At 43.0% G+C, this 14,764-nt stretch overlaps 1 protein-coding gene across 1 annotated transcript; it reads right to left on the bottom strand.

The window, feature by feature from the left end:
* Window positions 1–485: 485 nt before the first annotated feature.
* GSN (gelsolin) lies at window positions 486–12,724 on the bottom strand (the record flags this gene model as incomplete). The annotated part of the gene is given in 18 exon segments (XM_079544563.1): window positions 486–837; window positions 1,276–1,336; window positions 1,850–1,927; window positions 2,345–2,469; window positions 2,748–2,922; window positions 3,731–3,901; window positions 4,300–4,390; window positions 5,176–5,309; window positions 6,122–6,337; window positions 6,590–6,678; window positions 7,123–7,255; window positions 8,151–8,240; window positions 8,532–8,681; window positions 8,910–9,071; window positions 10,067–10,221; window positions 11,138–11,339; window positions 12,589–12,624; window positions 12,626–12,724. Coding segments are annotated over 18 exon segments (2,337 nt in total). The 3' UTR covers window positions 486–667.
* Window positions 12,725–14,764: the final 2,040 nt, after the last annotated feature.

Genomic DNA, 14,764 nt, shown 5'->3' with positions numbered 1-14,764 from the left:
GATTAACAAGGAAGTACTAATTAGCATCACTGTGTGCACACAGTTGCAGTAGGAAACAAAGCTATGGCACAGCTTGCCATTAATCCTTGGGGAAGATGAGTGCATCTGTACCTGCTGCTATGTACTGGTCACCCCTATGAATTCTTGTTAAAATTAGCAATGCTTCCTCCTCTGATCCTGAGTTAAAAACACTATTTACTATTGCTTGACTTTCTGAAAGAGAATACAGTGAATTTACCGGAGTATTAAACATAGAGTTTATGTTAGAAGCTCTATGGAGAGGAAAACAAAACATCCCAAGCCACCACAAAATCCTTTCTGTAAACATTTAACGCTCTCACAAAAGAACAGCACAGAGAAGGTTTCGTTTTCTTAAGGTGTGTATTTGTTTCAAGTAAGTTCAAAGGTGGGATCTACAGGTTCTGTTTGTTTTCATCTTAGTAACAAAGCTCACCCATTCTTCTCCTATTCCAAACAAGCTTTACCACATTAAATATAATCAAAGCAAGGAGTAGAGCAGTATTGTGATTGGTTTTGGTACTTATTGCACAGCTAATTGGCTATTAACATCATTGCCATGCTAGCATCCATCCAGCAGGAGGAAGCAGCTCTTGAAGGCACTGAAGGAACTAAACTTGCTCTATTAAAAAGAGGAAAAACCTGTTACTTAGACATCCACATCTGCCATTGCTCTCTGCAGAGGATCGACAGACCAGTAGTCATCATCCCAGCCCAGGAACCAGCCAGAGAAGGTTGGAGGCTCCAGGCCTTGCTTAACGAGTGTGACTGGAGTTCCCTTATCGCGGCTGGCTGGATCAGTTTCAATGTATCGTTTAGCTGTAAAGGCACAAGTAGAAGAAAATCTCGTAAGGTACAAATCTTAGGGAGCAGCAGATGGATGCCAGAGATACAATTTCAGATTTTTCATTAAAACAAATAAGCTTTTACTCTGTGGTTTTATCTAGACCTGTTAGAAGACTGGCATTTTTAGGTAGAAAACACACGTTAGGGTTATAAAATGCTCCAATATAAGGACAGTCTGTACTCCCCACACAGGGATACTTTTCTACTGTTAGGGCCTGAGCAGAGTGTCTAAACACCAGACCTTTCTTTGGAATCCTTTGGGAGTCTCTTTTCTCAATCTGTGTGATCATTTTGATCACAACATTGAATGTTATGATTAAGATATATTCATCAGTATATTAAATTGTCTGACTTAAAATCAGATGGTGGGAAAATAAAAAACATTTATTTCAGAAGGAAAAATGTCATTACCAGATTTCAAAGCCTCAGTCTTTTCTTCCTCCTGGGCATCTTTTCCAATCCATACAAACACCTATAGATTAAAAAAAATAAATCACATGAATTGTTTCAGCAACAGCCAACGTGCCTATGAAAGAGAAGATAAGGGCTGAACTGAGTACAACACTGAACACAAACATATTCCTCCTGGTGTGCCTGGATCACTGACCCACCTGAATAAAGTTTCTAGCAGATGACAGGAAGCATTTGGCTGCAGTTTATCTGCTGTAAATTCTAATTACGAGAACAAGCTGTACACCAGCTTAACAACAGAAAAAAATAACTGATGTTTGAACATCTTTACATAAAACAGACACAGAATTCATCTCTAAGTTCACTTTTGGCTGAGTCGTGCACAGCAACTAGCACAGGTTCTGGGCGTAAGTTCTCTTCAGTGTCACAGGTGAGGTGTTTTGTTCTCAGGCTTCAAAGCAAAAAAACTCCACAATTTAATAATTCTGCTAGTGATTTTAATTTGGATCTCTCGATCTAAAGCCACATGGGGTATATTCTTTGCTTCTCTCCTTAGCAGGTGAACATGACATACCTGATCCCATGTGTCAAGGATCATAACATCATCTGTAGCAAGGTCATCCTGAGTCAGGTCTCCAGGGACTTCTTCAATCTGAAAAACATAAGATCAAAATATGACGACGTTCTGCAAGTGTCACTTTACCTTAGTGAGAGAAATGCAGTTCACCAGGGCTCTCGTTTCACCTCTTGTCAGCCTTTCATTCATGCACAAGGCTTCTAAGGCTCCCTCTTGCTGCTTGAAAGATTCATGAGTTAAAATCTTAGGAATCGGAATGCTGGTTGTTAACCAGGGGAGGACCAGGCTAATGGTTCAGGAAGTTGCTATAGATGTAGCTGCTGTCTGCAGAAAAAGATAACTGGTGCTAATACTTTCCCCTCTGGAGGCAGCGCTACAAAGGAAAATTGGGTGTAACAGCTCACTAGTTGACTCAGGACATACTCAGACTAAATTTCTCTCAGCTTTGTCAGATGAATGTTGAATTAATTGACAATCTTCCCAGACACTCACAGTGAAGCGTCCACTCTTGTTGGAGCACGCAAAAAGACGAGGGGGGTGAGCATCCATCTTCTTGTCCTTCAGCCGAGGAGAGGTACGGTACGGAGCTTTTCCACCCAAGGCCGTCCAGAAGTTATCTGATAAAGAAATAGATACGCTGTTGTCCCAGCTATTGCTGGAGAGCAGTATGGTTGGGTAGGACTTTAAGCATTCTTCTCTCTAAGTCAGAAAGTTCTAGAGGTCTACAAACACGGGTGTGCTGTTAAACATTATGAAGGCACTAGGTTGGAGAAGCCACTCTCTGTCACATTCACATTTCCTTTCTCTGAGTGATAAAAAGAAAATATCCAGGAAATAATTATTGAGAAAGTGCAGCTACACAGAAATGACATCAGACTTCATGTATGCCCCTCACCTGGCTCTCTACCCTCAGAAACCTGTACTGGACGAGCTCCCAGAACCTTCAGCAGCTCTTGTGCTCCTGACAGCTCTGCACTGTTGGAGCCACGGCCAACCCAGAGGTAAGCAGCAGAGGGAGTTTTCAGGACAAAAGCATCATTGGAGTTCAGCTGACTGGCAGAAGGATCCAGCTGAAAAAAAAAGAGAAAGTTGCACATGTGAGGTGCAATCATCCTCTATGTAGAGCCCGTAATTTCAAAATAAAAGTTAGTATTCTTAAATAAACTTCAAACAAGATATTCCTTGTAAGCATGTAGGGTTACAGTATATGTTGTATATTTGCCTGTGTCCGGGTAATGAGTGAGGCTTAGCCGTATGAGAAGAGTAAACAAATGTGTGTTTCTGAATACAACCTACAGATACACACAACTTTCTGCTCAGATGCTTGGGGCTGTCATTTTGCCAGTCTTTATGGTTCTGTCAGCAGATATAAGAACTTGCTGAGGAAACTATCAGAGCACCATCCTGCTGCTGCTGAATCATTAGCATAATGTTTATTTGTATGTGTGTATTTTCTTTCAAATAGAAAGGGCTTTCAGCCTGTATGCTGGCACAGGCTCTATTTTTATTTAGAGTCTTCAGCACTTGCAGTCTTCCACTGGTAGGAGTGTGGTCACACAAGCTTAGAACAAGGTCACAGTATCCAGCACCGAACAGTATTTGGCAATCATTGTTTTATGCAGGGTGTAACATCTACTGTGGACTTCAGACAGAATGGTTTAACCTGTTTGAGATTATATTTATAAACCAAAATGAACATAACGATTATCACCACTTATTCACCATGAAAAGAGACATCTTTTAACAGTTTCTGCAGGTTTAAAAGTTTGTTACAGTTTACATCAGAAAGCTCAATCTGGCCTTCATTCTTCTCGAAGAGGTTGTGTCCCCACTGCAGTTTATGTGCACAGCACAGCAGCTGGCTCTCTCTCCACATACCTCTACAGCTCTGGTAGCTCCCGAGGTGCTGGACCGGACCTGGAACAGCCGTGTTTGTGCCGGTGTGCTCTGGCCTCCTTCCCGAGATGTTCCACCCTTGTAAACAATCAAAGGCTTCCCACCAAACATGCTCATCAGATGAGGTGGCTCTTTTCCTTGCACTACTCGTTTCTAGAGAAAAAGATAACCTGCTGTCAGTTTTAAGGCACTGATGAAGAGAAGCGTAAGGTATGCTGGAAATGGATTTGGCTGCCATTTTCTGGCTGGAATCTTGTTACAGAACTCACAGAGTTTGCAGTCTTCACCAATCCAGCAGCAAAAAATGTAATTAAATATACACAGGGCGTTTTCTGCTTCTCCTAGCAAATTCTGCTGGCTGCCAACATGTTGCATTAATTTGTATGAAATACAGGTTGTTAATTTCTGAGAATTATTAACACTAGAAAGCAAACGGCTCACTGCCACTTGCAAGGTATGAGAAAACCAATTATATCCTATTTATTTTCAGTCAGTTTTTGTGTTGATCTTTTTTTTTTAATTTGTTTTTGTTTGTTGGTTGTTTTTTTCACCTGCACAGGGCTGCCTCCCAGCTCCTCATCCAGTTGCACAGTGAGGAATGCCGAAGTCGCAATTTCATCTTGAGTAGAATGAGCACCCTGCCTGAAAGAGAAGGCAAAATTTCAGTTTCATTTTTAGCCTGCTCCCCAACATGCACCTTACAGAGATCAAGATGTAAGAAAAATGTCAATGCTACCAAACCTCAGTAGCACTTCATTCAGCATGAAAAAGAAGTTCACTGTCTTACATTGTAAGACTGATTGATTTCAGAGGGAAATATGGATGTTTTCTAGATAATAAGCAGAGATTCTTTTTCTCCATGCCTATCTCCAAAGATCCTTTCAGCAGCCATCTTAAAACTGTGAACATCTAGCCTGTTCACATGGCTAGCATGAACTATATGTGCAGTACTTATACAGACTGCACTCCTTTTGGTTTTAGTTACACAGCTTGCCTGTGCCCTCTCTGCTTGCTGAGGAGCAAGAACATGACTGGGAGACCATTAAAAAGCTCCTCCTTAAAGGCATGGCCTGGGAAATGTAACAGTCCCAATCCACCAGTCAAGGTGTCAAAGTAAGAAAAGTTAGTTACAGTGGTCTCAGATGTAGAAACCGCAAGAAGTCCAGAGCTTGATCCAAAGGATTAAGTACTGCTAGAAATGCAAACAAACAAACAAGCAAGCAAGCATCTTTTTCATTTGTTTGCTATCACAGTAATTCCTTCCATTCAAACTTCAAAACTTCCAGACCTCTAGTAAAGCTCTGGGAGGGAATACTATCGTAGGTGAAATCATATTCCCTGAGGATCCTCCATAAATGGGAACCAGCAGTGACCCATTCTCAAAGAAGTAGACTTCACAGCTTCTACAAAGGCCCAGTCTTTCTCACCAAGTGTAAATGATCTGCCCCTGCTTTCCAGCATGCTGGTAGTCGTACAAGATAATATAGCTATCTCCTCCATAGAACTGGCCATATGTCGCAGGATTCACTGGCACTTTCTCTGAGCCTTCTATTCTCCAAATCTAGAAAAGAGCACAAAGGGAGAGGACCAGAAATTTTCTTAGTGAAATACAAGTAAGCAGATGTTCCTCAGCAGAGACCGAGCTGTTTTCTTCATCCAGCTTCCCAAAACTCGCAGTCCTGCAGCCCCACCTGCTGGGGAAAGCCATTAAAAGTCTGCATTCCCATCCACCACAGATTTCCACAGCCTGCAGCCAGGCCTGGAAGCAAGGAACATTCAGTTTATCCAATTGTGAACTCCCAATCTTGATCAGGCCTTCCAAATGGTGAGAAACACAGGAGAAATGTCAGTCAGACTGCCAGCACTGATGCCCATTTTGTACATGACATGATGATTTTGATTTCTCTCAGTTATGATGAACAGAGATTTTAGTTTACTGGAGATTCTGGAAAAGCACAAGGCTGGCTGGGACTCTTGGCTCAGCTCTTTCAAGCCCACATTGACCATTGCTTCCATGCACAAACACAAGCATCCAGACGTGTCAGATAGGTGTTCTGGTACAACTGTTCATCACATGCATGATGGCAAGAGCTAGAATAATAGGATGAGGAGGAATGAGAAAGAAGTCTGGGTCAAAGGTGTTGGGTGAAGCATTGACCCCAGGGCAATCTGGGAGTGAAAACGGCAGCTCATCTACACCACGTGCTTGTAGGGCTCTCAAGACCTTCCTGGTATCTTACATGTTAAAGATTACCCCAGCATTTATAAAAGTGCAGTGTTGATGAGTCTCAAGCTCCATCGGTTCTTACAGCAGGGCATCAAGTAGTAAAGACAATTCTGGAAACTCTTCAAAAGGATTCTGACACAGCTTACCTGCTTCTTGCCAGAGCCATCATCCTCCATGCCGTGCTGGGCAGCCATGGCCCTGGAGGTGTGTAGAGTGGCAGCATCAAAAGGTACTTTCTCGATTTTGGCAACATGACCAGAAATGTAAGCCTCTCCCAGTCCTTCCGTCTGGTCCTTGTCCCTCCAGTTCTTGAAGAATTGCTTAAACAAGGGTGTTTCACCACTCTCAGGGAGGACTTGGACCTGAAACAGAAGAGCCAGTTACATGCTAGTTACATGTTACATGCTAGTTGAAAAGCAGTAAATGCATTTTAAGGACAGTGGCCATTGTAGCCTTGGAGATAGACTGCAGGGTCTCTCTGCTGAAGAGCATGTCCACCCAAACAGGAGCTACCTGAAAGACTGACACACTTCACGTGAGCTGTGCTCTGGAGTCAGTGCCTATGTGGTAGAGAACTATTCGCAGTGGCATCTGGGTGGGCTGCACATCCTTACCTGGGTATGTTTCGGATAACCCATCTTATCAATGAAATCAGTAGCTGTTTTCAGGGCTGCCTTTCTCTCATCAGAATTGGCACTCCTGCCTTTAATGAAAAGAGACAGGAAAGATAGCAACTTTTAACAAGTTTTATTTACCCAGAGAAAAACTGTCCATAGCAATTCAACCTTTTGCAACAGCTGAAGGGCACAGAATTCCAGCTAGAAGATGGTGCTGAGTACTAAATGAAATTTTTATTTCTTTTGTGCTTTTCTAGGATGATTGAGAGAACAATTTCCTTTTTGCTTATGATGTTAATTCATTTTTTCTTTTTGGTTCCCAGAAACCTTCATTTAACCAAAACCCAGTATCTCAGCACCTGCCATTTTGCTTTCCCGGGATTGTTAATGCTATCTGATAGCATTATCTAATGCCCTGAAAAGCACCACCTCCATCAAGTGAACACTCTCCTACCTGGCTCAAAAGAAACAGGAATCAGGATGAAAATCCTATGCATACATAACCAGCTTCACCTGCATCTCTACAGTACCTTTCCAAACAAAGATCTTTCCATCTGTGCCATGGTCCAGAATGAAGCAGTCTTCTGTGTTCAGTGCTGCCTGGGAGAAGGGGTTCTCATCTGCCACAAGGGAAACTGCCATGTTCCCAGCCCCATTCGAGACCTGTGGTAACAGTGCAGAGATTAGATAAGGCACTGTCTGTTTGCCTTCAGCTTCATGGCAGTAATCCAAAACTCATGGAGTGGAAGGGAAATCAACCTGAATGCAATGGCTGCTTCAGGCACTATTATCATTCAAACACGGAACCTTTGACACAGCAACGGTAGGACAGAACCTAGCACTTAATCTGAAGATTTCAGATATGTCTAGCAAAGCAGAAATCACTAGAATCAAAGACTAGTCCAAACTGCTAAACGTACTGGATGCAAAAGCAGCCATTAAAATTCTTCTAAAGCAAAATAACTGCATCTCAGAACTGAATTGGGCTGTCTTGGTAACTGTGAGTAGGCCTCCGTGTGTCGAGAGGGTTTAAAGGTCTGAGTCCTTGTACCTCCTAATAACTAAAGGTCTACATTACAAACCATCTGGGCAGATATTCCCCAAGTCATTAGTGGAGACAACTGCAGAGAAGAATTCCCCCCAGAAAGTCTTGAACAGTCTTCTGCACTCATACTAACTGATGGTAAGCATTACCTTCCAAATCATTAGTTCATCACGCTCACTGCATACTGGAAGAGATAAAGCCAGTTTCTAGTCCATTCTTCTCATGTTTTTAACAGCGTTCCCCCCACTCATTTCACACTCTGCCTTTCTCTCATAAATTCCTGAAAAGCTCCAGCTGAATCCCCACTGCTGACTCTGGTCTCTGATAAAGACAGTAAAAAGCACATGGGTATGCAGTGTAAGCAACCAAGGTTCATACGCTTAAATTTAAAAAGGTTCCTAAAAGACTCTGAGTCAGATCAGATCAGCTCTTCTACGCTATTCCAGCTCCATCTAATTGTGGAAAGATTACTTCACTCTCTACAATCGTGAGGGTCCATCTGTTTCTTGTTACCTTATAGAGCTTAGCAAGCTTTCTATTGGCTGTATCAGTTTTAGTATCATCAGAAGCTCCTTGTGGCAAACTGGGCTTTGGTCCTAGGACCTGAGAAAGAGAGAGGAAAGAAAATATTACTAGCCAATCCAAAAAAATCTCTATTTGCAGATGCTCCAGCCACAAGGAACAAGGAGAAGAAACTTCTAGATCAAAATCAGCAAAAATATCCTGCTGTCCCAACAATGAAGAAGAGCAAGTCTGCATTGAAGCGCGAGTGTTTCTAACGCTGGCACTTCCTGTGTACACACAAACATAACTGAGCCTACCTATCCACTGCATTTGTTCTTTCACATACTGCCCTTCCCTTTCCAGCATAGAGAAACGGATGAAGTGAACAACCTGAAGCATTTCCTCCCGCTCTGCTCCTTCCTCTGAAACAAAGACTTTGGCGCGACCGTTCCTCTCGTTGTCCCGAATCCCCTTGGCTAGCACGGTGGCCTTCAGACGCTCCTGACGGTTGCTGTTGGAGCCACACCACTGGTAGATGTTCTGGGGAGAAAGAAAAGTTACGCAGCTGCCACTTGTCAGACCCTAACATGACGTTTTCTGGAGCAGCATGTCCAGGACTAAAAGATGTTAGAAAATCAGCTACGTGATGTTTCAGAATGCTGAACACCTGAGATAACTGAACACAGCATGAAGAAAAAAAATAAATTAATTAATCAGAATTTTCCTGCTTCCGAAAGTCTGATAACTCATCTTTTATGCGGTACTTACACTGCCAAGGTCAAGGATGAAACAATCCCCCGTGTTGAAGCTCTCCCAGGTCACAGGGACCTCTGTTGCTCGGACTGTTCTCCTGCCCTTGACCTGGAGAAGCCTCTGCACAGTTACTTCATTGGGAACCACATGCCTGAAGCCAGAAGCCACGCCACCAGCCTAAGACAAAAATTAAAAGGGAAGAAAAAAATACATTGATTTGCTATACATGAGAAGTTTTTATTTGTCCCAGGACAGAGGGTCATCAGAAAGTTGCAGAGGGAGCTAATATGTGCAGGCTGGACTTTTGTATGTCCATCTATCCAGCGATGCATCCCAGCTATCCATTTCTCTGTTGTCTGTGGGACACTGATAGAAACATGAGATCAGCTGACGTTCTCAGGGGATTTTGGTTGGTGGAGTGAAGGGTGTATTTCCATGTATATTGCACTTCCTGCCTACCAAAAATTATCCCAGCCCTAGGATTCCCTACCCCTACAATGTATTGTCCAAAAAAGTACTACCAAATTTGAATGAATAGAAAATAGTAACAAATGAGCAGGAAATAAGCAAAACAGAAAGATTAAGAGAGTTGAACACAACGAAATACAAGTACTTGGCAAGCATTTGACCTGATATCCCTTTCCTTTCACTACCATAGTCCTGACTAAGGATAGCAATTCTAGACTGTATGTTTCTACTTCTATTACAAGAAAATACAGTACTACTATTCATCTGCTTTCCCCCAACATTATGGATGGTAAGGAGTTGGACTGAGCACAGAAAAAGAGACAGGCAAGGCCAACCTCAGTTAAGTAACTGGGAGAAATTAAGCCTACTGTGTAGGCGTTTCCCATTCACTTGGATTGCTCTTAAACTCATTCCAGACATCTTGAGACTGTTTTTTTTCCCTCTGTCTTCCAAAGAAAAACAAAATCCCAATCCCTGAAATTTCCTGGGGCTTTCCTTGTGCGTTATTAATTGAGCCAAAGCTCTCCCACTGGGATCTGCTGTTCTCCACCCTGTCAGTTCCACCTCATTGAAAACATCTGGTTGAGAATGCTTTTTAAACAACTGGCAAAAGGGCAACTCTTATTTTTCTGAGAAGTGGGCAGGACGTCATTTCTTGCAGATTTGATTCAGACTGGCAAGATCAAGATCCAGCCATAACCTACCTTGTACTTGATGCCAGACTTGAAATACCCCAGGAATGTTGAGGATTCATGGCCTTGCACTTCACGGTGCTGAACAGCCTTCCCCTGAAGGTAGTCATCCATCTGAACAGTGAATATGGCAGCTGCCCCTCGCTCATCTTGAGAGCTTTCATCTCCTAAGAAATGAGAAGGCAAAAATGCGGAGAGAATGCAAGGTTTCTGCCTCAGCATAAGCACAAGGGAGAAAGGAAATTCCTGGAAGTTCAGCTTCCACACAGATCTGCAGAGTAGCAGTTTGCAATATTTTCTAATAATGACCCTGCACAGCATAAGAAAAAGTTATTTTTCTGTAAGGGTTACAATACCACCATAACTGCTGCAGCCCCACTGCTTCACAGCTGTGGCTTTGCTAAGTATCATACATTTTCCCTTTGCTATTTCACCCTGCCCTGGAAGGAAGCTTCTCATGGACCAAATTCACAAGCAGATGAATCTGCAGGAAGACATCATCAGCTCATTAAGGCTGTAGAGACTAGCAGGGCACCAGTTCCTCAGCAGTTTGCCTCTCAGAATCTCTTCAGTGTAGAAAAGCTATTGACAGATGACAAACAGGGCAAACCACCATGCAAGCATCCTACACAGATTTAACTATGATATTGCCAGTGAGTTTTATAGAATGTGGAGAAAGCCTGGCCATGTCACTCAGTGACATTTATTGCAGGCCAGTTTGGAGGTCTGAACTGACCTCTATCCCTTGAAATAGAAAAGATTTCAGCAGACTCCTTCATCTGAGTTCCTGTCTTTTCTGTGGGCCTGACAACTTACTCTGGAGAACCAGGAATCACATCACCTTGATCAGAAAAGCCATTATTTTGATACCACAGTTCTATTTCCAGGTACAGAGGTGGCTGTACTCTCTATTGCAGAAACTATTCCAAATATTTAAGGCGAGTAGCAATATCTGCACCAAAACTGCATTCCCAGGATGCCCAAAGTTCTGTTCCTTATTTCCTTAGGTAACACTTACTGGAGAATGTCAGAGTAGTGAGGGGAACAGAATTCACCTCAGCAGGGGCACTCCCACAGCCTTACCTAACCAGAAGTGCAAGTCGTACTGGAGGTTCCCGCTCCGCTGTTTGATGGTGTTCAGCACCAGATAAGAATCTCCTGTGAAGAAGTCGCCGTACAGATTTTTTGGCACTGGTACCAAATCAAATTTCTCAATCCTCCAAATCTGAAGGCCAGGCTCCTTCCCAGCCTTCGAAAACTCAGCGTGCTCCACCATGCTGACAGGCTACGGGCAGGACAGAGGATGTTATTCAATCCACACAGTACAAGGAAACTCTTGTTTAAATGACTTTGCTTCTGATCTCTTAGCTATTGTCCCAAGCAACAAGCGGAGTTTCCTTTCTTTTCTCCTGCATTGAATTTTGTGAATAAATAAACAAAATCTTTCTCAATTGATGATTGTTACTTCTACATTCCAAACAACTTTATTCTATGCCTCATCCCTGGCACATTCCTTTGCAGGCTCTCTTTTATCTAGCGTTGTTTTGGGGTTCTTTTTTTCCCTAATTTCTTGATTTTACTTTACGTATTTTCCAAGCAATTTATAGCTTATCAATATGACACAGAAGTGAAATACAAGTTTCCTTGCTAATTATTGCAGGAAATGGACATATCACTTTTAACTATATGTTGTACAGCTTGCACAATTACTAATCATTATTTACATATTGTGTATTATCCAGATATTATTATCATTATTGTGTAATCTGACCATGCTCTCACTGGAAAATATTGTGAATATCAAAGAGATAATTAAAAAGTTCCTTATATTCTTAAATTCTCCTATTGATAATCAAGAGACACATTACTTCAGTATTTCTGTGCCACTGCTCTATTTCAGGAATTAAAGTGCTATCCATAAAATCCTGTCCTAGGGATGTTGCAATTCGCTTTAATACATGTACTGTCACACAAATGCAATCTATTTACAACATACAATCCATTATTTTACAAAAACATAATGAACAGTTTCATTTAGCTACACATGAAAATAATTCACTTTGGTAACACTGAAAGTAAACAGAACATTTTTGTAAGTATTGGCAAAAGACGTTTGTCTGTATATTATAGCATGCCTGTAAGTGATAGCAGACAACAGGAAAGAAAAAATTAAAATGTTATATAGAAGCATCCAATAAATCGGTAAAGAAAAGAGTTCACAGCAGGCTGATGGACAGGAGTATGAGTACGACACAGGAGTCACCTGCTCAGCTTCCAAGGCAGAAACAAAGAATGTTACAAACTGGAGAGCAAAACTGCAGGTTACCAAAGTGATTCCTAGCTGATATCAAACAGATAAAGATGGAAAACAGTGAGTTTTGACTGCTCTGATTGCAGTCAGCCGGACTTCATTCCTCCCCAAATCCCACTATAAAATTGCACAAACTCCTTACGAAGTTAGAAACAGGGTGACTCTTACAAGTAATTGAAGAGTAAAAGTTTGCCCATGTTTAATTGTGGTGCTGGTCACTTACCACAGCTGAAAGCACCACAGCTGCTGTAACAACATAAGCCAAGCCCTGCAACAGACATGGAGCTCACACAGTTCAGCTTCAGAGCCATTGTGCAAAAAACGGTAAGAAAAATATAACCAAAGCCCTGTTTTCCCATTTCTAACAGCAGATGGGCTTCTCCCTCCTCCTGCAGAAGCTGCAGGGAGTCCCAGCTCCCTCCTTCTCCTCCCGCCGATATCGAAGAGCGCTGCAGCAGGCATCTTTTATCAGGGACAAACACGCCCACCCCTCAGCAATGCAGGGGCGGAACTTGTTTGTGCACACACTCCTCAGGGAGCCTCAGACTCCTACAGCCATTACAGATACTTCATCCCAGCCAGCAATAGCTCAAGACAATATGCTATCCATTACAATGACAGAGCAAATGTGTTCAAAACAAGCCAAATATCCAGTCATAAGGCCATGGGGATAGGAAGAAATTAAAAGACATCAACAACAAAGGCAATATTTTGTCATGCCGATGACTGCACCTAAATAGAAAGTTGATGAGACGCAGAGGAACGAACAGCAAACCTGCTCCAGATGGCAAGGGTGCAGAGAAAGAGGTTGGAGATGTCAGAACAGAGGAGCACTAATGGTGCACATCCCAACAACCTGAGGATGGAGGGAATACACCTTCATCTCTCTGAACTTGTCAGAGGAGCAGGAAGCAAAATTCATCACGAGCCTTGCACCTGAATTCAATGTTGCACAAACCTCCATCAGAGTAACACAAGCCAGAGGAGTTTGAGATAGACAAGTGCACTTCAGCTCTAGTGTTAGCAAAAGGCATTAGCGGGCTGGCAGGTGAGAGAGCAACACTAATTCAGTAATTCCACAACAAATACCACCGAGGGTGTACTAAGAGCCCTGTGACAGAAACACAGCAGCCATCAGTCCCGTTCGGGCCAATGGAATCACAACAGGCACATTGATGGATCGCCATCACAGAGGGCAGCCAAGAGCTCATCCTTCCAGCAGCCCATCACACCTCCCAGGTGCCCGCAGCACACAGGCTGCACAGGAAGGCTCACACTCCACTTCCAGCCCAGGTGCAGAGCAGCCCCACACTCCTCCAGCTGGTGCAGCTGCTTCTGGAGGTGGAGCAGCCATGTCTGAGGTCCAGCACTGCCACACGCTGCCGACGGCTGCACAGACTGCTGCAGACATGCTGCATGTGTGCCACGCACATCCTGGGAGGTCGAACAGGTGCACTAGGAGGAACATAACCAGTGCCTACGTGTGGTCATATTGCTGGTGATTTTAATGCACCCGGAGAAGAATTACTGACAGTGTTCATGCTTCTCAGTTTTCAGCAGGTGCTTCAACAGAAGCCAAACGCTCCACTGGCCTGCATCCACAAGACTCCCGTATGGAAAGATCACACCCCACAGTGCATGTGCCTTCTCCTCTCTCCATGAGGATACTTTCTCTCTCTTCCTAGAACGGTTTCTCTCTTGTCCAAGCTAACGCATTTTGTTTTTAAATGTCAAGTTGGCAAGCACTGCTTTAGTTAATGCGCTTCTGAAAATTTCAGTGCAAGTTCTCAAACTGAAATAGATAATGAAAACAATGCTTAATCCTGCTGACATTTCTGATTTCCATGAAGGAACTTCGGAGTGTCAAAGGGTCTGAATCTGGTGACAAAGTTTTGGAAGCCTAACTGTGTACTGGGACAGCTCTGGTGCTCCGAGAAAACCAGCTGTGAATGGCTTCTGCAGCTGCAGCACACCCAAACCAGGACGACTGGATTGCACAACATTAGAAAGAGATGAGTCCCTTCCAAATGGAAAAATACTTTGGACTTTTTATTAATAAAAGTCTGCACAGTGAGACACTGCCAAACTTAACAGACGGAACGCAAAGAGACCTAGGATATGTTCACTGCTAGCATCCCATTTCAGGGTAAGCTCAAATCCCCTAAGACTTTTTTTTTTCAGGGCAGGGGGGGAGAAGGGAGAAGGTGAGAAGTGGAAGGAAACAAACACCTAGATTTGGTCCATTAATTAACATGGCATTTTATAAGTCCTGTCCCGAATCCAAGCTTGCATTGTCAATTAGCTGCAGAGGAACGAGGAGTGGTGGTAAATAAATTGTGTGTTGTAATAATCTTTGGTAAGGATTCATCTGAAGCATGTCAGAAAAGAATAAGTGCAAC

This window comes from Tetrao urogallus, assembly GCF_951394365.1.
Source record: "Tetrao urogallus genome assembly, chromosome: 19".
Lineage (NCBI taxonomy): Eukaryota > Metazoa > Chordata > Aves > Galliformes > Phasianidae > Tetrao > Tetrao urogallus.
This window is presented reverse-complemented; position numbering and strand designations above follow the sequence as displayed.